Source organism: Sus scrofa, chromosome 11, assembly GCF_054392235.1.
Source record: "Sus scrofa isolate SSC_HxYL_T2T_F1_AM1 chromosome 11, Sscrofa_HxYL_maternal_Yorkshire_Landrace_v2.0, whole genome shotgun sequence".
Taxonomy (NCBI): Eukaryota; Metazoa; Chordata; class Mammalia; order Artiodactyla; family Suidae; genus Sus; species Sus scrofa.
This window is the reverse complement of record NC_139393.1, coordinates 6,115,405-6,139,809: the sequence shown is the minus strand read 5'-3', so window position 1 is coordinate 6,139,809 and position 24,405 is coordinate 6,115,405. Positions and strand designations below refer to the sequence as shown.

General features: G+C 44.1%; 1 protein-coding gene across 40 annotated transcripts in view; it reads right to left on the bottom strand.

Annotated features, from left to right (window-relative positions):
• PAN3 (poly(A) specific ribonuclease subunit PAN3) overlaps window positions 1-14,585 on the bottom strand; it is a 127,585-nt gene extending 113,000 nt beyond the window's left edge. For 20 of the 40 annotated variants that reach the window (XR_014819044.1, XR_014819045.1, XR_014819046.1 and 17 more), the window contains exon 1: window positions 13,723-14,585. Coding sequence is in view for 13 of the 40 variants with exons in the window: in XM_005668294.4 (XP_005668351.1) it covers window positions 13,723-14,152 (430 nt within the window). In the remaining 27 variants the exon portion in view is untranslated. Of the gene's footprint in view, window positions 1-12,438; window positions 13,348-13,722 lie in introns of those variants that run through there. The other 20 variants (XR_014819049.1, XM_084981315.1, XM_084981321.1 and 17 more) reach the window with 5 other exon arrangements.
• Window positions 14,586-24,405: the final 9,820 nt, after the last annotated feature.

Genomic DNA, 24,405 nt, shown 5'->3' with positions numbered 1-24,405 from the left:
AAGGGATGAAATCCAAACTTCTTAGTCTGACATTAAAAAACCCTCAACGGTCTGTTCTCAACCTACCATTCTAGTTTTTCCTAAAAGCACTGGGTTTGAGAATCAGTTCTGCCACTTACTAGCCACAATGTCTTGGGCAAAATGCTCATAAAAAGTACATGATTACTTATAAAATGAGACTGATACCAACTACCCTACAAACTTCAGTGAAAAGTTATGAAAGGAGTTCCGATCGTAGCTCAGCGGAAACAAACATGACAAGCATCCATGAGGATGCAGGTTTGATCCCTGGCCTCACTCAGTGGGTTAAAGATTTGGCATTGCCATGAGCTCTAGTGTAGTTCACAGACGCGGCTCGGATCCTGCAATGCTGTGGCTGTGGTGCAGGCCGGCAGCTGCAGCTCCAATTCAAGCCCTAGCCTGGGAACTTCCACATGCTGCGGGTGGGGCCCTAAAAAAGTAAAAAAAAAAAAGTTGTGAAAAACAATTGAAACAGTATTTTTAAAGTTCTTGTAAAAATCTTCATGGCTGCAAAACTCTAAACATTTGCTAAAAATAATCAAACTGTACATTTCCAATGGGTGAATTTTATACTACATAAATTATATTTCAATGAAGCTACCTTTTTCGGCAATAAAGCTACTTTTTAATATTGGTCAAGAAAATGGGATTATTCACTAAGTGGACTTAGGACAACTGTGTATCCATCAGGGAAATACTGAGTACCTTACAATAGATACTGCCAAAACAGCAAAGATTATAGGAGTTCTCTTGTGGAGCAGTGGGTTAAGGATCCAGCCTTGTCACTGTCATGGCTTGGGTTACTGCTGTGGTGCATGTTCGATCCCTGGCTCAGGAACTTCCACATGCCATGGACACAGACCAAAAAGAAAGTATACATCTACTATTAAAAGGTCTTTATGATAATCCTAACATGACTGAACTCTCCCCTCCAGTCAAGATGATAAACTCGCTGTACCGTGAAGGTCTGCACTTCACAACATGCAGTACCACCAACTCCCACGCAGACACACCCAACTCTGTGTTCCTCCAGGGCCAGGCAAAAAGGAAAAGAAAATATATTCGAAGTTACTGAGTTCTAATCCAACTTCTTGCCCCTTACTAGCCGAATAACCTTGAGCAAAACCCCCTCAACGTCACTGCCTCGTCTGCAAGAGAAGGCGCTCGTTCCCACTCGGGGCTGCGAGAGCCACGCGAGGGAAGGAAGCTGCCCGGGGCGGGCGCCCTGACTCCCGGGTCAGCATCGCGGTCCTCTGCTCGCCTCTCGGGAAGGCACCCCCAGCTACCGCAAGCCGCCAAAAGCCCGCCTAGCGAAGACGCTGTTTACATCATTTATGGGACTAAAACACTTTTCTTCCATCTACCTTTTATTTCTGCCTTCAACTACCTAAACCTGTCAATTCTTACACTTACACAATTTCTGTACTCTCTATCCATCTGACTTTATCTGTAAACTGAGGTTTGGGACCACGCCTTGTATTTTTTCGATATTCCCTACTCTATTAGCACACATATAAATAAACACTTATTTACAATTAAGTTCTCCTTGAAAGTAGGTATTTTTAAAAGTTGATAAGAGATACAACAGAGTTGCCCATCCAACCTGTATAAAATACCCCATGCAAAGGATATTAGACTCCATTTTTCTGAGGAGGAAACGAGCCTCTAAGACACTAGATGACAGAGCAGTGGACGCAGCAGGCTCATGAAACGGGACTCCTCCGAGCACTCAGCAGACACTCGCACCCGCCTCTTCTCTAGGGACTGGGGAATGAGCACAGACTTTGAGCAATGCCCATGGGTCTGTTCCGGTCAGTTACCAACGACGGATCTTTGACAGCATATTTAACCTAAGTCTCCGTCTCCTCCTCCGTAAAACAGAAATGCTAACATCTGCTTTCCAGCCCTGTCATGAGACTAATTCAGAACACCGGCATGCTTGGACAGTGTTCGGTGCCTAGGGCTTACTTTTTGTGGTTATCATTTGTATCCACTTCTAAATTTATTTGTAAAAGTTAGCTTACTCTCAAAACGGATACACATTCTTTGTATAGAATGCACTAAGGGAAATTTTTCATACGCTTATTTTTAATTTAACAGAAATGATGAAAAGGTGGCCTGGAACATTTTATACCTCCACCGCAAAACCCAGAGGGTCACCTGGAAGAGAAACGTGAATTCAAAGCAAGTGGCTGGGAAGGACGTACTGAGGTGTTTGAAAGGCTCAAAAGCTCACCAACTAAGAAAAAAAGCTCAAAGGAAGTATAAGAAAACAGCAATTAATGACTATAAACACTGTATTTCCAGCCCTCACAAAGTTTCTGGGCAATTCCTCATTTTAAATTTTCCATCTAATTCCAAAGCATCATTAGCCAACACAGGTGAAACCCAGAGACAAGTGAGACCTCAGCAGCACAGAGCACCGAAACCTGTGTCCTCCACGCAAACAACCTAAATGTCCACTGACAGATGAATGGATTAAGAAGATGTGGTACATACATGCAATGCAATACTACTCAGCCACGCCACTCAGAACCGCATGCATGTAACCAAAGATTCTCATGCTGAGTGAAGTCAGAAAGAGAAAGACGAATACTATATGAATATCACTTGCATGTGGAATCTAAAATATGGCAAAATGAACCTACCTACAAAAACAGAAACAGACTCATAGACATAGAGAACAGACTTGTGGTTGCTGGTGGTGGGGGAATGGCCTGGGAGTTTGGGGTTAGGAGATGCAACTATTACACTCAGAATGGATAAACAACAAGGTCCTACTGAACAGCACAGGCAACTATGTCCAATCTCCTGGGACAGACCATGATGGAAGTAATATAAAAAAAGAATGCATGACTGAGTCGCTTTGCTATACAGCAGAAATTGGCAAAACACTGTAAATCAACTATGCTTTAACTAAAAAAAAAAAAAACACAAAAAACACCGGTATCCTTGTTCTCATCTGCCTGGGCAGGATGCTCTTCTTTTCCACCAGGTATGCTTCAGACATTTTTCAAAACATGGTTCAAATACCACCTGTCATGAAACCTTCCAAAATATCCCTGAACAGAGATGGTTAAACATTTCATATCTACAGCAAATCACACTATGCCAAAATTTGTACATTTCAAAATCTTTTACCAGGCTTTCTTTTTCCATGTGCATATTCATACATGGAAGGAACCATGCATCTTCACACTTCCCAGTACTCACGTGACACCTGGCACCGAGTGGTCTATGTTTGATAATCAAGCTTCCCAGTCAGTGTCCACAGTATACATATACTATGTCATTTATTAAAGAATAAGTCCTTTGCATCAAATACCAGACCCAGTCAGTGCCCACAGTATACATATACTATGTCATTTATTAAAGAATAAGTCCTTTGCATCAAATACCAGACCCAGTCAGTGCCCACAGTATACATATATTATGTCATTTATTAAAGAATAAGTCCTTTGCACCAAATACCAGACCTCCAGAGAGACAAGCTGACATTGTTCTAACAGCCCCAAGGTCTACCTGGCAAACCCGCCCTCACAAAAGTCATCATAAGCGAAGACTAGAGAGAGTATATACAATACACAGCTTTGATCCGAAATTTTCTGAAAGATAAACCCTTCGACTTAAGTCTCCTCGATCGGAAAGGAACTGCAATGCAGCAAGACTCTGGAGAAGACCTGATTCTGAGGAGCACTGCAATACTACGGGCCTTCCAAGATGAACTGGCTTCCAACTTGACCAACCACAACGAAATCATCTGGACTCTCAGCTGAAGCTACTTCATATTTAGTACTGCCTGTTTGATTATTTACTGAAAAATATCTTCCAACAAAAGATGGTTTTCGTTTGGGATCCGTGCCAAGATAACTGCTTTTTCTACACAATCAAAAGCTGCCAACAAAGCAATAAATGTTTTGAAAAGCATTCCACTGTTCTTAATTGTTTTCTCAGTAAAGTGATTTGGCATTTAATACTGGAAGGAGAAAATGTGTTTCCAAAGCCAGCTTACTACTCATGCAAAATATCACCTTAAGATTATCCAATGATGCATTGAAAGCTGAGGTTTTGTTTTGCTATGTCTTAACGGCAGTCGTCATTTTTTAACACACTATAAAGTTACTGGGGTTATGTTTATAAATATTATCGACCTTACCGATTAATTAAAATGTAATTATGGACCACAAAGGGATCTTTTATTTATTTGGTTCACTAATATAGTCCAAGAATCTAAAACAGTACCTGACACAGAGTAAGTGCTCAATAAATGTCTGTTAATTAAATGAATGAATCCTCACTTTTAGCCCAAATTATATTACGTTGAAAGCTTCCCATATCTAAGTTTTTTGAACACATTCTTTGTATACATCTAAATCCTTTTTATATGTCAGAGGACCTTGCTAAAACTTTTACTTTAAAAGCTTCCTTGACAATTTTTCCAAGCCTTGAGAATAAGAAGATGCCCATGGCATCTTTGTCAAGAAGACTCTACCTCAGAGATTGCTGACATACTGCCACCAAATCTACCAACTATAAAAGGCCACTTATGGAATTCGATGAGGCCCCATATCATTCTGTCTTCACTCCCACGTCATCCTTTCAAATCAATGATACAGTCACATTCAGAAACAGCAGTGTTAATAGAGTAAGTTTAGGAACAAATAAGCAAAATGAGAAAATCAAGCCAAGTGACATGTCAGGTCCTTGCCAGCTTTTCCGGCTCTATCACGCTCTACCTAATATTTATGAAAGCAGCCTAAGGTATGTGTATCAAGAATGTAAATGCTGGAGTTCCCGTCATGGCACAGTGGTTAATGTATCTGACTACGAACCATGAGGTTGCGGGTTGGATCCCTGGCCTTGCTCAGTGGGTTAAGGATCCAGCGTTGCCGTGAGCTGTGGTGTAGGTCACAGATGTGGCTCGGATCCCACATTGCTGTGGCTCTGGCATAGGCCGGTGGCTACGGCTCTGATTAGACCCCTAGCCTAAAAAACCTCCATATGCTGTGGGAGCGGCCCTAGAAAAGGCAAAAAAAAAAAAAAAGAATGTAAATGCGAAGAGCCTCCCTGCCTGCCCACTTCCTTCTCTCACAAGCATCCTGTCTTAATAAATCTATTTCTTGCCAAAAAAAAAAAAGAATAAACAATGAAAGACTGTTAAATAATAACACTAGATAAAATTTCACCCTGAAACTTTTTTTCTACAAATACCAGCTTATTACCTTGCAAAAGATGTGATTTACATAACTATCTCTAGATTAAGTGAGCCACTGGGAAAAATTTTTTCAGAGGAAAATGTGATATGGAAGACTATTTCCAATATTTACATATTCAGCTAATGGTATATAAAATACATAGGTTTTTGTATTAAGATACAATGGACGTATGACATTGTTTTCTTTTTAGGTGTACAACATGATTTGATATGTTTATACTCCAAAATGATTACCACACTAAATTTAGCTACTTCCATCAGCACACATAGTTAATTTTTCTTATGATGGGATTTTTCTAAGATCCACTCTCTTAGCAACTTTCAAATATATATGACAGTATTGCTAACTAAAGTCCCTTGCTGTACCTTATGCCCCAAGGACTAGACGTTTATACCTCCTGACTATCTTCACTTACCCCACCTAACCCCACCCCTGGCAACCACCAATCTATTCTCTACAGCATCTGTAAGCTGGGGGTGGCGGGGGGGGGGTTCCCTTTTAAGGGTTCACATGCAGCATATGAAAATTCCCAGGTTAGAGGTCAAATCAGAGCTGCAGCTGCAGTCTACACCACAGCCATGGCAACTCCAGATCCAAACCTCATCTGCGACCTACACCCAGCTTGCAGCAATGCCAGATCCTTAACCCACTGAACAAGCCCAAGAATGGAACCCACATCCTCACAGATACTATGTCAGGTTCTTAACCCACTGAGCCACAACGGGAACTCCATTTAAGATTACATTTGTGAGATCATACTGTACGTGTCTGCAGGGTTTTTTTTTTTTAATGTACCAAGTTTGCACCGTGTGCTCGTTAACATACATGCGTATTATAGTTTGTGTAAAATCTATATACACATAATACTTTAAGATACAACAGCTTAGTTCCATCATTTGTAATGGTAAAAGACGTATAAACAATGTAAAAAGCCACTAGAAAGAATAGCACAATCATACAATGGGATATTACGCAGCCGCACTATTTCTGTGTGTGGATGTGGAACGAACAAACTAGAGGATGTGCTATACGGTGAGAAAATTCAAAAATGTGTTAGGCTCCCGTGTGTGCAGTGGAAAGTATAAACACGATGGTGTAGACAAAGAATATTTCTGAATAGATACATGAAAACTGGAAATAATGACTGCCTTTTGGAGAGAGATCAGGGAGCTAAGGAGGGAGACCATTTTTTATTATGTATCCTTCTGTGCTTTTTGAATTTTTAACCTGTGCATGTAGTACATTTTTTATTCCAAAAGCAAGATATTGTTCCTGTTTTTCTAATGCTGGAATTTTTAATATTAAAAATATTATTAAAAACTCATTTTAGAAAAATAAGTACAATATCTTTTTTTTTTTTTTTAAGAAAAGACAAGATATCAAAAAGACCTCAAAAAAGGGAGAGGTTTTATCCGAAGAGGGCTGTCATCTACATGCCAACTAACAGCCAAGATAAGTGCGGTCACCAGGCCCTTCCCTGAACTGAAGTTAAGCTGCTGCGAGGTCAATGTTTTTACAAGTTGTTGGGAAGGGAAGATGATGAATTCTAATGATTGAACATAAAATAATTTGCTTTCTCGAATATAAACATTTAGAAATAAAAAACATTTTAGAGCTGAAGGAATTTTGGACATCACGTACTCCATGCCCCATTCTTCTAACACCCAGACATGTGTTTCCACATGGACTAAATTACCAGCCTAAGATCACAAAGTTACGCGGGAAGTAAGAGAGGACGAAAATCAAAATCGCAGGACCCCCAGTTCAGGAGAAATTCCTATAAACCGAAAGGAGACAAAAACACTGTAGGTATTGATTTGTTAACTATATGGCAAAAGTACTTAAAACAGGTATTTTATCATATTCCTTGGTGTAGTTTCAGCTCATAAACTACTTTGCAAACAGAATAAAAGTTAATATGGGAAAGCAAATGTAGTAAATACTGCTACAAAACCTGTCTGTGTACATGCGAGACATGCTGCGGACTGAACTGCCCCCCCCATTCATATATTGATGTCCTACCCCCCAACGTGACTCTATCTGGAGACAATTAAGGCTACACACACACACAAACTATTAATAATGATCAGCCTTGGGCAATGAGATGAGATGGGTTTACCCTGACTGTACATGTTCCAATGAAAATTTTTACCAAAAAATTTATGACTTTTAGGAGTTCCGTCATGGCGCAACAGACACAAATCTGACTAGGAACCATGAGGTTGCAGGTTCAATCCCAGGCCTTGCTCAGTGGGTTAAGGATCTGGCGTTGCTGTGGCTGTGGTATAGGCTGGCAGGTGTAACTCCGATTTGACCCCTAGCCTGGGAACCTCCATATGCTGCAGGTGCGGCCCTGAAAAGACAAAAAAAAAAAAAAAAAAAAAAAAAAAAATTATGACTTTTATAACTTAAAAATTAAATTAAATTCAAAGAAATTTAACCCTAAAATGAATCATTTTTACAATACTTCTAGGTACTGTGAATGTTCACACCTTTGTACACAAAAGCAAACCAAAAAAAAAAAAAGCTGCTCCAAAATATAGATATAAATTTTCCAAGTTAACAACAAAGAGAAAAATTGAGCAAGAAAAACAAACTCTTGGATACATACAACAGTACTGAATCTTGAGGGAATTATGTCAAGTTTTAAAAAAAACTAATCCCAAAAGATCACACACTATATAATTCCATTCACAGAACATTCTTGCAATGACAAAAGTACAGAAAGAGAGAGCAAATTAGGAGTGGCCAGGGATTGGGAGGGTTACAAAAGGGCCACTTGAGGGTTACAGAGCTGTTCTGTCTTGACTGTACTGGCAGGTGTACAGACATACTGCTAATACAGCTCCACAGAACTTAATATAAACACGTGTGCACACACGAGTACAAATAAGACTCAGAAAATCTAAGTGGATTGTATCAATCAATGTGGTTGTGATAATTGCTCTACGGTTATGAAGAGTATTACCACTTGGGACAATGGTGATGGGACAACAAGCTCTTTCTGTATTATTTCCTACAACTGCATATGATTCTACAATTATCTCAAAATAGAAAGTTAATTAAAACGAGAAAAATTCTATGAAAGGGCAAAAATAGGAAGATGTTCTGGCAACCATTTATCTTCTTACAGAGTCATTTCAAATACACGTTCATGGAGAGGTGTTTTAGTTCTCACTGAATCTTACCTGGGTCTATGCTCACGTTAGTACAACCCTCTTCAAGTACACCTCGCAAAGCTCTAAGCTTTCCTCATAAAATTTCTGAAGACCGAATACTATTCTACACGTGTTTGTATCTCCCATTAGAATGTACTCTCCATCAGGGCAGACTTCTGTTACATGCAACACTGTACGCCTACCACCCAGATCAAAGCTTGCCACTTTGCAACCGCAATATTACAGGAGTGAAATGAATGGTATTAGAAAGTCTTTGTTCCCCACTTCGTGTATTGTCAAACAAAAATGTTTAAACCGAAAGCAGCTACCCCGATGGCAAATTCCCCGACTCACTTGTTTGTCAGCTGATTTGAGTTTGTGAAATGAAAAGTATTAATCCCAGTTTAAACAACAACAGTTTAGTGACACACATTACCGTACATTGCAAAGTTTGGATGTGAACTTCGAGTTATTCTCTGCTTTCCTCCATTTGGACTGACAACCACAGTTCAATAATCTATAGCTATTTTACTGGTCTTGAAAATATATTCTTTTTTTTTTTTTTTTTTTGTCTTTTTGCCTTTTCTAGGGCTGCTCCCGCAGCATACGGAGATTCCCAGGCTAGGGGTCTAATCGGAGCTGTAGCCACCGGCCCACACCACAGCCACAGCAACTCAGGATCCGAGCCGCATGTGCAACCTACGCCACACTCATGGCAGCGCCGGATCCTTAACCCACTGAGCAAGGCCAGGGATTGAACCCGCAACCTCATGGTTCCTAGTCGGATTCTGTTAACCACTGAGCCGTGATGGGAACTCTGAAAATATATTCTCAAAAACTGAGAGATAAGGAAATGCACAGGCTAACTGTAGTCTTATAACTAATAACATTCAATAACAGCAACTAAGACTGAAACCTCACTACATGCTAGGCAATGCACCTAAGAGTGTCACATGCAATCCTATCACAACTCTAAAGTAGGTACTATTATTACCTCTATTTTTAAATTGCCTTTTTTTTTTAAAGGGCCGCAGGTGTGGCATATATAAGTTCCCAGGCTATGGGTCAAATTGGAGCCACAGCTGCCAGCCTACACCCACAGCAACGCCAATTCCAAGCCTCATCTATGGCCTACAACACAGCTCGTGACAATGCCTAATCCTTAACCCACTGAGTAGGGCCAGGGATGGAACCCGCATCCTCATGGATACTGGTTGGGTTCATTTCCAATGAGCTACAATAGGAATTCCACCTTTGTTTTTTAAATGTGAGGCTGTCACATGCGATCCTATCACAACTCTAAAGCAGGTCTATTATTACCTCCGGTTTTTGGTGGTGGTTTTTTTTTGTCTTTTTAGGGCCACACCCACAGCATAAGGAGCTTCCCAGGTTAGGGGTCTAATTGGAGCAGTAGCCGCTGGCCTACACCACAGCCACAGCAATGCCAGATCTGAGCCGTGTCAATGCATTGCCGTGAGCTGTGGTGTAGGTCAAAGACACGGCTCAGATCCCAACTTGCTGTGACTGTGGTACAGGCTCAGATCTGGCATTGCCATGAGCTGCTTTGTAGGCCAGTGGCTACAGCTCCGACAGGACCCCTAGCCTGGGAACCTCCACGTGCAGCGGATGCACCCTACAAAGGATGAAAGGCAAAAAAAAAAAAAAAAAAAAAAAAAAAAAGACTTTCTGCTTCAGTTTTCCACTGCTTGCCAAGTAAGGATAAAATTTTCTCTTGCATTTACCTCTAAAGTTTTCACACAATCTGAAACACCAACAAAACCGTTCTGCAAACGTGAAGTCACTAAAGCAAGGGTCAGAAACTCAAATGCCGAGGAGCCAGGCACATGACAGTAATAAGACCCAAGGGAGTCTTGTCCCGTCAACAGTCCTGCTTCCAAAACAAGACAGAGTTGCCCTTCATAGGAAGCCAGAGATCTGTGTTTCTATGTTAAACCTTTTCATTTTTGTAAGTGTTGCCGTCTAATTCAATTACAATCCACACACATGCAAATTAAAAACATAAAATCATACCATACACTTTAGCCACCGATGTGGCTAAAATTGAAAGAAGGCTAATATCAAGTGCTGTGGAGAGTGTGAAGCACCTAGAACACTCACACTCCACAGAGGGAATGTAAAGGTGGTGCAACCACTTCAGAGAACTGAAACCATCTACCTGAGGCTGAAGCTACGCATGCCCTGTTACAAGCCTACAATTGCCCTCCTACGCGATCCAACAAAATTCATGGACTTGAACCAAAAAACACATTCAAGAATGTTCAAAACAGTGTTTCTTGTAATAGACAAAAATTGGAGACATTCCATTGACATGAGAAAATACAACGTGGTATATTTATACAACACAGGAAGGAGACCACAGAGACTGTCCCTACACACCATGAGCGGCTCTCACACACATGCTGAAAGCAAGAGGCCCACAAAGACAGCACATACTCTCTGATTCCATGCCTATAAAGCTCTAAAAAGTATGAAAAAGTGACAACTGAATCTACAATGTCAGAACATAGTGCCCGAAATCAACAGTTACCTAGGGGAAAGGGCAGAGCCTGGGAGGCGGCAAGAGCAGGACCTGCGGAGGCACGGGTCATGTTCTATTTCGTGACCTGACCACTGCCGTAAGCCATGTGTTCATCTCAGGAAAATTCCAAGACCTCATGATTTGTATGCTCTTCCTTAGGTATGTAAACTTCAACAAAAACCTTTAAACACACACACAGAAGACACCCAAGGAGCTCGAACAAAACATTTCTGCCGGCAGATCCAGTTAATCACAGATCTAAAGATCTGCTGGACCTCTTGACTAAAGAAATACTGCACATTCTTGGAGTTCCCACTGCGGGGAAGTGGGATCTGCAGGGTCTCTGTAACGCTGGGTCACAGGATCGACTCCCAGCCCGGCACAGTGGGTTAAGGATCTGGTGTTGAAGTAGGTTGCAACTGCAGCTCGGATCTGATCGCTGGCCTGGGAACTCCATATGCAGGCGGGGGGGGCGGGAGGGGTGCAAAAAAAAAAAAGGAAAAAAAAATACTGTACATTCTTACATTTAAAGAAAAGCAGAGGAAAAAGCAGCAAATTAAAATTGTTCCAGTGGGAGTTCCCATTGCGGCTCAGTGCGTTAAGAACCCAACTAGTATCCATGAGGATTCGGGTTCAATCCCTGGCTTTGCCCAGTGGGTTAATGATCCAGCGTTGCCGTGCACTGTGGCGTAGGCCGGCAGCTCCAATTTGACCGCTAGCCCAGGAACCTCCATACACTGCAGATGCAGCACTAAATAAAAGCAAAAAAAAAAAGTCTCAGTGATGCTACATGATCAGGTCAGCAACTAACAAAATTTAAATTTCTCCTAATAGCAATAGCTCTTAGGGTATGTTGTCTATTTTAATTGCCTCATACATTTAATTAACAAATCAGGTCAGTTCCAAAAGATACAGTACAAAAGTACTGTAAAATGTAGAAAGTAGACTGAAAATTTAAAAATAAAGTATAAAAATTCAAAGCAGCCATTGTATCACCACCTTGACTTGGCAGTCACTGATATGAGGCAATTTAACCTCAACCATTAAGGAGTCACAGCCTGTTCTACTGAGAGTTACCAGTCAAGTTAAAGCAAGCCCTACAAAACCCCACTACAGACACAAGCAGCTACTTACTCTAACAACTGTTAAACGACTAAATGTTAATTTTAAAACTCCTTCTTTTCTTAGCGCTAACTGCCAGTCCTCTCAAGACCCCATACCCCAATCGCTGTCCTCTTCTGAGATAGGAAACGATCCCTGCCTTTGAATAACTGCGAACGTTTCTCCTCCATTTCCCATCTTCACCTGTCCTAGCTTTCATGTCCCAAATCTACTACCTCGGTGTATTAGAAAATCCTAGAAATATCACCTATTAAATCAAATACATGCATTTCTGAAAGTGCCTCTCTTCCTGTAGATAACAAAACTACTGTTGAGTCTGTTTACTAATCAAACAATTCTTGAGTTAATCTGACCCACAACTCAAGACATCTGGCAAGTTTACCTTGAAGATGCAAAGTTGCTGCTCCAAAGTGATAACATTCCATTAATAAAGTAACCATTTTGACAACACATTAAGTTACAAATTAATCTTCTTAGTATATCACCCTCACCCACTCTATCTGCACTAAAGTCCGTCTTTAAAAAAAGCCAAAAAAAAAAAAAACCAAAAAAAACACAGATCTCTGGGAAGACAATTAAGAGTCATCATAAAGCAATTAAGTGACCAAGCATCAAGTGCATTTACAGTTTAAAAAGACAAAAAATGTTCTGACGTCCAAGTTAAGCTGCCTATCAAATGATTTCATCTAAAAGCTGTTTGGAATTCCTAAGACTTGCCCATTTTAGAAGGGCTCAAGAAACTCTAACAAAAAAAGCAAAACCTGACACCTCTACTTTGTCCTTAAGCGCAGCATTAAAACAACGTTAAAACAGATTACACTTAACACTTATTATCACTGTAAACTCCACTCACTAGCAGCTAAAAAGTTGCAAGCAAACAAGTAAAAAACCCACAGTCCTAAGATAGCCGAATTCAAGTTCAGAGCCGCACACAAATGGGCGCTGCACAGGACACGCTTGCGAGGCTCCACGCTGAGTTCGCTTGATACAAAGTAGTAGGAGACAGATCCCTACAGACACCCGGCAAACTTCTTCCAGCTCGCGGGAAACCGAGGTTGCGAGCCAAGTCCTGCGAAGTTCCTCCTCTCTAACTAAGCACCCTAGAGAAGCTGCCGTCGGGTCTCTCCTAATCCTTAGAAAGCATTTCCTGCCTGGGAAACCTTTCTCCCAGAAGCCTTCCACAAACTTTTCCCGTCGTTTCCACCGCCGCCAGGAAGCCCCAACGCCCGCCCTCCCCTCCCGCCCCAAGCCACACACACCCACCAGGGAGCCGCAACCCTCCGCCGACTTCACTCCACTCGGGCACGCAAAACACATGTGCCTGCAAACCCAGCCCCTTTCCACACCCCCCGGAAACGACACCCCCTTTCTCGCACCCCGCACGCCACAGCCCATCCCCCTGCCTCCCCGCCCCCACTCCCACCACCCCAGTCCACCACCCACGTTACCGGGAAGCCGGCCTCCCCTCGCTCCCGGGCTCGCCGAAGGCCATGGGGAGGGGAAGCAGGAAGACGGAAGGAGGCTCAGGCCTGGCCTAGGCCTCTCAGACCGCCGGGGCAGGCGGAGGGGCAGACCTGCGGGCCGGGCTCGGTCGCAGGGCCCCATCCGGCCCCAGGCCTTCCCTCCCCGAGGCCGAGGCCGCCCTCCCAGTCCGGACCCCACTCACTTGCCAGCCGCGGTCCGTCGAGGACCCCGCTGCCGCCTCCGCCGCCGACCGCCGCTCCTGCCCCCGGGCCCCCCAGGTCCGGCTTCTTGGGCCCGGGGGGCGGCCCGGCTCCCCCGCCCGGGACCGCTCCAGGCGGAAAGCCGGCCCCGGGCGCGCCCGCCAGAGCCAGGGGGACGCTGTTGCTATGGAGGCCGAGGCCCGGGGCAGCTCCGGCGGCCGGGTCCTCATGCAGGAACTGACACTCCTCCCCGTAGAAGCACGTCTTATCCTTGGCGTAGTAGCGGCAGTACTTGAGCTTCACTCCCGCCGCCGCCCCGCCGGGGACACCTCCGACCCCCGGCGGGGCCACCACCGCCACTGCCGCCGCCAGCGAGGAGGAGGAAGAGGAGGCGGCGGCCGAGGGGGGCGGGAGGCCGCCGCCACTGTTCATGGCAACGCCGCAGCCTCGTCTTCCGCTGCCGCCCGAGGAGCCGCCGCCACCATAGACCGGGGAGGGAAGGGAGACGCTGCCGGTGCCGGAGAAAAGCCTGAGCGGGTGGGTCCGTCCCGCTGCGGGAGCCGGAGCCGCCCGGGGAGAGGGGGGAGGGGAGGGGGGAGGGAGGAGGGGGTAGGAAGGAGGGGAGGGAGGGGGAGAGTTGGGATTCTCTCTCACTCACTCTCTCGTTCTCTTTTCTTAAAGGGGCCGCGCGGGACGACGGGGTGGGCGCGCGGGCCCAGACGGGGACTTCGAGGGCGCGGGCTGGGGTAGGGGGAGCGGCGGCGGCGAACGGGCGGGGAGGGCGGAGGGGCCGGTTTATTTTTAAATTCTGCCTCCACTCGCTCCCTCGCGCTCTAGTTCCTCCGAGTTGTTTATTCCATTTTCCTCTTCCTGAGACGGCCGTCGCCGCTGCGCCTGCGCGCCCAGGCGCGGGGGCTTGTGGGTAGCGGGAGCGCGAGGGGAAGCCTAGCCGGGCGTCCGGCCCCCGGGGCACCGCGGGCGGGCTGCCGTGGGATGGGCGGTCGGTGGCGGCGCTCCCCGACGCCGGGCGGCCGGCGGAGTCCTCCCGGCGCGAATGCTTTCCCTTTCTGCATGTCCTCTTTCTTGTAACCCAGACGTCATTTTTTCATTGCGAAGACGAAATGCGCGGAACGTGAGCGGTCATTTCGAGGGGCCGCACCTGGGGACGGAGCCCAAGCCCCCGCTCTGTTTGAAGAATAGCCGCGTCTGTTTGCCACACTTCCGCGCCCTCGTTTTTTCGCCACCCTCCTCCTCTTCCTTCCCGCCGAGGGTGATGAGAACTACAGGACTGATTGCCTGAACTCCTGGGCCTTTCATCCAAAACCCGAACCAAAGAGGGTTGAGGTAGACAAACCCCCAGCTGAGTGCAGCACCTGTTTTCTCTATTTATGTTACTGAAAGCCTTTGGTAAAATATTATGAAAAGTAAGACGCCACCTGGGGACAGCGCTGCCTAGGCAGCACCAGAAGGTTTCATTTATAACTGCGCTAGGTTTCTTACCCCCAACCAGCCTAGTCCTGATTTTAAATTCATTTTTAAAAGATAATTGTTCCGTCAGCGATCTCTAGTGTTCTGCTCTGCTATATTTGGGGGGGGGGGAAGTTTTCGGGAATTTTAAAGACTTGCTTTGAAGGGAACATCGTTTTAACATTTTAGTTTTTCCTCTCCCTGAAAGGTCTTCTCAGGAGGCAGTTGGAAGGGGCATGTTTGTTGGCAGTGTTTGAGGAATTGTGGCAAGCAGAAGCGGTCACAGAACAACGGATAGAAGCGAGTGTACTGCAGAAAGGGGGGAAAATGGATTCCATAGACCACAAACGGGTAAGCCTGGTGATATTCCTTAGACTAACTCGAAATAATAATACTGTATTATGTCTTTAATGCCCATTTCGCGTGCTAGGAGCTAAGGAAGCAGAAATAAAGATGCAGTCTTGTCCGAATTCATTTACCTCTGGTTGGGGAGGCCTAGGGTTCCCCGGGCTATTACAAACCGCTGTCTAATGTGGTAGCCTTAACACACTGGCTCTTAGAGGATGAAAAAAAAAGATGTCACACTTCCCGGTGATACCTTAACAGCAGGAGCTGAGAACATTCGCGTTGAATTCAGATAGCAGTTTGTAACCCAGGGCTGTGTTACTCTGGATAAGTAGCTTCACTTCTCTGTTGCTTGTCTGTAAGCCAGGTAAGAAAAGTGCCTCCTTTGTAAAGCGTAAACTAATAATGTATATAGTGTCCTTTGCTTAGGACGAATTCAGTAGGTTGTGTTGCTGTTGGTAGTCTTGCTGCTCCTAGTCATTAATGCCTAAGAGTGCAGGAAACAGCCTTCCAGGCAAAGCAAACAGCTTGTGCAAAAAGCTTTGAGGTGAAAAAGAGCTTAGATTGTTAAAATGAGGATAGTGGAGAATTGAGCAGGGAGCACTTCAGAGAATCCTTAAAAGTCATGTTAAAGAATTAGACTTTTTCCTGAGGGCAATAGAAAGTCTTTACAGGAGTTCCCGTTGTGGCTCAGGGGTAACAAACCCAAATAGTATCCATGAGGACTTGGGTTCGATCCCTGGCCTTGCTCAGTGGGTTAAGGATCTGGCATTGCCTGTGAGCTGTGGCGTAGGTCACATAGGGTACTCGGATCCTGCGTGGCTGTGGCCGCGGTGTAGGCTGGCAGCTACCGCTCCTCTTTGACCCCTAGACTGGGGACCTCCATATGCTGCTGGTGCAGCCCTAAAAAGACAAAAAAAAAAAAAAAAAAAAAAAAAATCCAGCGTTGCCACAAGCTGTGGTGTAGGTGTACGTTGCAGCTTGGATTCAATGTTGCTGTGCCTGTGGTGTAGCCTGGCAGCTGCAGCCCCAGTTCCACCCCTAGCCTGGGAACTTCCATATGCCACGGCTGCATTCCTTAAAAAACAGAGAAAGGAAAAGGAAAGTCATTACAGGGTTTTAAAAGTCAAGTAATGATATGATCCAATTTCCCTTTAGAAAAAAATGTTGATGTTCCTAAGGACCCTGTGAGGAGGGGTTTCCTGGTGGCTTTGCAGGTTCAGGATCTGGCATTGTCACTGCTCTGGCTCTGGTTGGATCCCTGGCCCCAAGAACTTCTGCATGCCATGGGCTCGACCCAAAAAAAACCAAACCAAACCAAAAGAAAAAGAGCCCTATCAGGAAAGTAAAGATAGGTTATTACCATTTTATAGATGAACAGACTAAGTCAGGCCTGGCATTACGTGGTTCCCAGCTTATAACTTAGAAAGTCAGGATTTAAACTCATGCCTTCTAATTCCAAAACACATGCTCTTTCTGTTATACATTTCACCATTTCTGAACCAGCATGTATGTCTCTTGATGACTTGGAAAGGAAAATAGTGCCTGTGGTGACTTAAAGATGAAGTTCATGCCCAATTAGAATCATTCAAATAAGCACTTACTGAGGATGCACTACCAAGCAAGCTCTGTGCAAGGCTCTGATGTATGGAAATGTGTGAGATGCAGCCTCAGTCTCAAGAGTCAACTGTGATGATGAGAGAGATGCCAAAGATGACGAAAGTCAGCCCTCACTACGGTATTGGACAGAGTTTTCTGTTAAATCCCTGTGAACAAGATGGAGGAAAGTAAGCTAAGATGCTATAGTTAGACGGCTTGAGTGTCCTTTGGTTCGTCGCAATTTAAGTGTTGATGAAGCTGGCTTTGAGCTCCTGAGCAGTATTCAGAGGATTGCTACTTGTCCACATAGTCTGTACTGTCCTCCTTTGGACCTGTCCTTAACCTATTTTCATGAAAGAAAAAAAAAGTTATTGACTGCCTAGAGGAAGAGGTACATAGAATATTTAGCAGATCTGCCATGTGTTGCAAAACCAGCAGGAACAGATAATGTGATAGGTGACAGATTAGGACTTGTAAATCTCCGTCAGCTACAAAAATGGAGGAGTGCTAAAAAAATGAAACGTAAAATAAATTGGGGGAAAATAGAGCAAACAGGCACTTCAGTACATCAATGATGGTACAACCTCACCCACCCACTCTCCACTGTGTGTTCTCAAACCAAGTTAGCAGTGTTTTTTCAAAAGCCTGTAAAACATTCCATCTTTAAACTATTGTTATTGTACTTGGCAAATAAATCCTAAGAAAATAGCTACAAATGACAAGTTCCAAACTACAGTGTGCTCATGGCAATATTATATATGAAAGCCAAAAAAAAAAAGTTGGAAACAACCTAAATTCTAAAACCAAAGGGGATGTTAAACAGTGGACTATTCATAGAGAATATTATGCAGCCATTAAAAAGCATGAATGGTCCAACAAAGCTTATGATACACTGTAAATTTTTAACATGATACAAAATTATATATGCTGTTTTATTGTAATGATGTAAACAATAAAACACCTAATAGAAATAAAGATTAACTGCCTCAAAACATTAACAGTGGTAAACATTAACATTTTACTAGGGAGTTCTGTCCCAGCTCGCGAAACGAATCCAACTAATATCCATGAGGATGTGGATTCGATCCCTGGTCTCAATCATTAGGTTAAGGATCCAGCGCTGCCATGAGCTGTGGTGTAGATCAGCAGCTTCCATTTGACCCCTAGCCTGGAAACTTCCATATGCCATGAGCATGGCCCTAAAAAGCAAAAACAAAACAAAACATTTTGCTAAAGTGGTAAGATGACAGTAGGTTCTTCCTGTTTTTTTCTTTACTTCCCAAATTTGTATCATGAACCTATATTATTTCTACAGTAGAAAAATAAGCATTAAAATATCACTGTACTTTAACCTTAAGCTTTTCATTCTAAGGAGTGAGTACATGGGTGCGTGTTAACTTTGTTCTCTGTATGTTTGGTTTCATTGTGTTTTCAAATAAATTAATTTTGTGAAGACAAGCTCAACACTTGCTGTTGGCCGTTTCTTCAGATTTTTACTAATCCCTTGTTTCTCAAAGTATATTTCATGGAAGCTGGTTTAATAGTATATTAATTGGTATTACACAAAGAAAAAAGTTCTCTGAGTTAAACAACTTCAGGTCTTTTTCAGAGCCTTTAATAATGGTGACATGTTGTAATTCTCCCAAAGCAGGATTTAATACACAGAATTCACCAAAAAAATGTTACCCCTTTTTTCAGAACCCCTTTCTCACTGCGCTAGTCCTCTGCATCCTCGTCTTCCCTCTGCTTTTACAGGTGTCCGCGTTCGTCAGTCCCACCCTCTTCCTCGCTCGCTCTCTCCACACAACCGTGCAAAGGAGGCCCTGCCTGAGCTCACCCGGCAGGAGCCGCTTTTCCATACAGGATGAATCCTTTCGCTCTGGCTCCGAAGCTCCCCTGCCACTTGCTCAGGAATCTAGTTACTCGCCATGCCAGTCTCTCTCTTCTAACCGTCTTCTCTGGGGCTGTGTACATTTAAATAATTTTAAGGCCTTAATTCCTTCCTGTTGTGAACCTCTTGTAATCAGAACCAAAAATATTTTTGTTCCTGTTTTTAAGTCACAGAGGGGAGTTCCTGTCGTGGTACAGTGGTTAACTAATCTGACTAGGTACCATGAGGTTTCGGGTTCGATCCCTGGCCTCACTCAGTGGGTTAAGGATCTGGTGTTGCCGTGAGCTGTGGTGTAGGTCGCAGATGCGGCTTGGATCTGGTGTGGCTGTGGCTGTGGTGTAGACTGGCGGCTACAGCTCCGATTAGACCCCTAGCCTGGGAACCTCCATATGCCATGGGTGTGGCCCTAAAAAGGACGAAAAAGTCACAGAGGGCTAAGTGATCCAGCCACATTGGAGGACAATTTGGCATGTCTATAACATGTTTAAATATCTGTACCCTATGACTCAACAATGCCAGTCTCGGTATCCTGCCTAAAAAAGCACTTTTGTGACCAGAGAGGCACACATACAATGCTCGTTTGCAACATCGTTGGAAATAAACTAAATGTTCATAAGCAGAGATGAATCTATATGTGCTCTTAGTCTCTAAGACCTGTTGTTGAACGAAAAAGGCACGACACAGATAAATGTGTGGAATATAGAACCTTTTATGAGAAATCGTTAACACGCATTTCCTGTAGGGGTATAGAAATATAAACGTGTACAGAAAGGACTGGAAGGATAAACGTTAATTACCAGTAGAAGGTATCGGGACTCGTGATCAAAGGGGACTCTAGCTTTATCTGTAATGTTTCAGATTTTACAAGATTGTATGCCTGCTTAAATAATTAAAATTTTATTTTGAAAATTCCCGTTTCCTTCTCTTGCCCTGATTTCTTTTCCCAGGCAGTTTTGTTTGAATCCTCCATTCGTAACCCGTCTCTTCATTTCCCGTTCCTCTCTTAATTGCGATTAATCTGACATCTGCCCTTGCTGTGTTAAAATGTTTTTTACACTGCCCCAACTAATGATTAGTTAGCAGATGTGTTACACACTCTTTTTTTCAGCTATTTCATATTTCTTCTGGAACATCCAAGAGCGCTAACCTTTTCTACAGCCCTTCTCTCTCTCGGCTTCCAGTCCCCCTTCTCTTGTTCCTGCTCGCTGCCTTCCTCTGCCTCTGCCATTCCCAGCCACCCGCATGGTAGACCTTGCAGCAATGTTGGTGAAATATGTTTCAGTGATTATAATTCAAGACAACGCGTGGGTTATCCTCGGAGCTTTACGCTTATGTTGTGAACACGAAATGTGATGTTAATGGGACGATAAAGTACGCTGGATTTGGAATGAAAAGAACAGGTTTGTGGGGTTCCCTGGGGGCCCGGCAGGTCACGGATCCAGCATTGTCACTGCTGTGGCTCAGGTCACTGCTGTCACAAGGGTTCAATCCCTGGCCCAGGGACTTCTGAATGCCATGGGCACAGCCAAAAAATTAAAGAAATAAGTGGTTTGAAACCTGGTTTTTACAACGTTATATACCCTTGTGGCTTTTAGCAAATATCAACCTCTCTTAGCTTCGGTTTCGGCCCAGTGGTAACAAACCTGGCTCACTCAGTGGGTTAAGGATCCAGCATTGCTGTGAGCTGTGGTGTAGGCAGCAGATGCGGCTCAGATATGGTGTGGCTGTGGCTGTGGTGTAGGCCGGTGGCTACAGCTCCGATTTGACCCCTAGCCTGGGAACTTCCATATGCCATGGGTGCTGCCTTAAAAATCAAAACAAATCTAGAAAAAAGAAAATGAAAATAATCCTTACCTTATGGGGCTGTCCTGAAGATCAAATGATATAATGAGTACCTCGAGAAGAAAATAATCTCTCTGCCACTAAGTAAGTATTTGCAAAATAATTTTAACCACATTTCTGTGTAGAAGAGATTCTGCTTCTGACAACTTCTCATCTTTTTTTTTTTTTTTTTTTTTCTTTTTAGGACCACACCTGTGGCACATGAAGTTTCCAGACTAGAGGTCAAATCAGAGCTACAGCTGCTGGCCGACACCACAGCCACAGCAACACAGGATGAAAGCCACGTCTGCGACCTCCACCACAGCTGACGGCAACGCCAGATCCTTAACCACTGAGCGAGGCCAGGGATCGAACCTGCGTCCTCATGGATCCCTGTCGGAAGAGTTAACCGCCGAGCCGTGGAGGGAACTCCCCTGACAACTTTTATTACCTTTAATATTACTTTGTTTTAACCTCTCACGCGTCCCTTATATGATGGTGATGTTGGCATTTACGGTTATGAGGCCTCAAATCCCGCAGTGTTCTCACAGCTTCCAAAGGCACCCAGGCATGCTTTTCACCTCTCCCAGCAGTCCTGCAAACGGTTAAAATGAGGACGTGATGCTAATACTGGAGTCTGAGACTTTAAAAAAATCTTGAAATTTCGATGCCTTGCCCCAAAGGAAGTCAGCCCAGGCCCTTTCCACTCCCATTTCCATGGTCTTTCTCCTGACCTGCCATCAACTCATTTGTGCCCCCTCGGTCTGGATTTTCTTTTTGTTACCTTCACCCCACCTCAGGATTCAATGCTTCCTCCTCATTCTTGGTTGAAATGCATTAAGTCCATATTTTATTCCCTTAGATGCTCTGTGAAGTTGGCCTTCGAGTAAGTCTGGGGTTTGAACCCCATACTTGCCTGCTAATGGGAAGGGAGAGAAGCATCTGCGATTCTGTGTGCTTTGCAGTAATGTTCACAGACGCAGCCGTATTCCCCTTTTTGGAAGGAAGAAATAGGTATGATGATATAATGAGATTTTCATTTTCTTTCACTTGATGATCTGTTACGTTCCAATTAGTCACCTAGGTAAAAACTCAGCTTATTCTAAATTATAATGTGTTTTTGAGATTGACGTAAGCACTCTAATCACATTTCTGAAATATCCTCATGGTGGCAAATCTTCATTCTTTTTTTTTTTTTGCTTTTTAGGGCTGCTCCCATGGCATATGGAAGTTTCCAGGCCAGGGGTCAAATCAGAGCTGCAGCTACACCAGAGCCACAGCAACTCAGGATCCAAGGGGCATCTGCAACCTACACCCCAGCTCATGGCAATGCCAAATCCTCCACTGAGCAGGGCCAGGGATCAAACCCGCATCCTCACAGATACTAGTCGGGATCCTTAACCACTGAGCCGCGAAAGGAACTCCGCATCTTTCTTTTTTTTTTTTTTTTTTTTTTTTGGTCTTTTTGCCATTTCTTTGGGCCGCTCTCGCGGCATATGGAGGTTCCCAGGCTAGGGGTCGAATCGGAGCTGTAGCCTCTGGCCTACGCCAGAGCCACAGCAACGAGGGATCCGAGCCGCGTCTGCAACCTACACCACAGCTCACGGCAACGCCGGATCGTTAACCCACTGAGCAAGGGCAGGGATCGAACCCGCAACCTCATGGTTCCTAGTCGGATTCGTTAACCACTGCGCCACGACGGGAACTCCAACTCCGCATCTTTCTTTAAAGGAAGATTTTGGTTTTTGGAAATGGCCCAAAGTTATCAGAGCCAGTTGGGTAAATAATAAAAATTACTGAGCCAAGCCATATCATTTGTGATTAAAAATAAGGTCAATATAAATAAAACCAGTATTCTTGGGTGGTTCCAAAACTGAGCTGAAAATAATTTCAAAGAAACAGTGGCAGCATTATTAGAATATAAATATGTAATCTTCCCGTGTAACTATAATCATTTTATTTGATTATATAGTCGTATTTGCTCTTTAAAATTGTCTAAGTCTTGTTTTTCACACATTTCATATCCCCTGAAAACCCATTTGGTAGGCAACTGCCTTTTCATAATAGGGCTGTCTCTTGAGGAAGGGTCATTCTTGAAGACACTTTACTGAAAGTAAATCTTCAGTCAACTCGAAGTCATTGTCATGCTAATGAAGGTTACAACCAACACTGCAGCTAATCCACCAATTATATTTGCTCTGGGATGTACTGTGAGAATTACATTTTGTCCCAGTAGCTCCCAGCGACATTCCCCCAGCAGCAGATGGCTGGAAGCTAGTGTTAATTCTTATTAAGTGGCAATAATGGGTGGCAGACGGGGGAGGGGGGTGTCATATTTTGTGAGTAGTGATTGTATTAGTGGTAGGACCCTGAGTTTAAAATTTAAACTCTCCCTGAAGACAATCTAGAGTGTCAACTACATGTGGATGATTTAGAATTGATTGTTTCTGAGTTCAAGAAGTGAACTGCATTTATAAGGATCTGTAAAGTTGAATGTCATCTTAGGCTCTTGAGATTTGCTCTTTGATTCTGTGCAAGGTTATCAGCAGCTGCCTTGTGCTCATCTTGCTTGGACAGACTTTTGATGCCCTGAAAACAGAAACCTTCCTGTTTGTGGCAGTTACAAGTAACAGCCATGTGGCAAGATTTCTTACTGTTTGTGACCCTCGCCTAGAAGAGACGGTCTTTGATCACTGTCATCATACCTGTTGTGTAGATTTTGAAGTCTTTGTGGTGGAAAATGGGCTGGCTGTCTTTACAAGTTTTCCAGGGACTTAAAGGCACACATTCTTACTGTATTTCTTTAATGTGTGCAACACATTAAAGTCAGATACAATGTTAATATTAACTGTACCTTGGAGAAAACCCCATCACTCAAGCGTGCCATTGTCGCCATCCTTTACCGCCGCCACCAGCTGTACAGAAGTTCCTTCGACTTAGGAAAGTCTGCAGCCACTGATTGTGTTGGTTAAGCAAGCACCCCTACTTTAGAAAACCACCTGAATATTTCTACAGTGCATAATATGTCCATTATTATAATTTTTTTTTTGTCTTTTTTGTCTTTTGTTGTTGTTGTTGTTGTTGTTGTTGCTATTTCTTGGGCCGCTCCCGCGGCATATGGAGGTTCCCAGGCTAGGGGTTGAATCGGAGCTGTAGCCACCGGCCTACGCCAGAGCCACAGCAACGCGGGATCCGAGCCGCGTCTGCAACCTACACCACAGCTCACGGCAACGCTGGATCGTTAACCCACTGAGCAAGGGCAGGGACCGAACCCGCGACCTCATGGTTCCTAGTCGGATTCGTTAACCACTGCGCCACGACGGGAATTCCCATTATTATAATTTTAAAGCTGCTCCTTCTGTATGAATAATTGGGAGTTCCTGTTGTGGTTCGGCGGTAATGAACCCAACTATTATCCAACGGGAGTTTGATCCCTGGCCCTGCTCAGTGGATTAAGGAGCCGGCATTGCCATGAGCTGTGGTGTAGGTCACAGATGCAGCTGAGATCTGGCATTGCCATGGCTGTGGCATAGGCCAGCAGCTGCAGCTCTGATTTGACCCC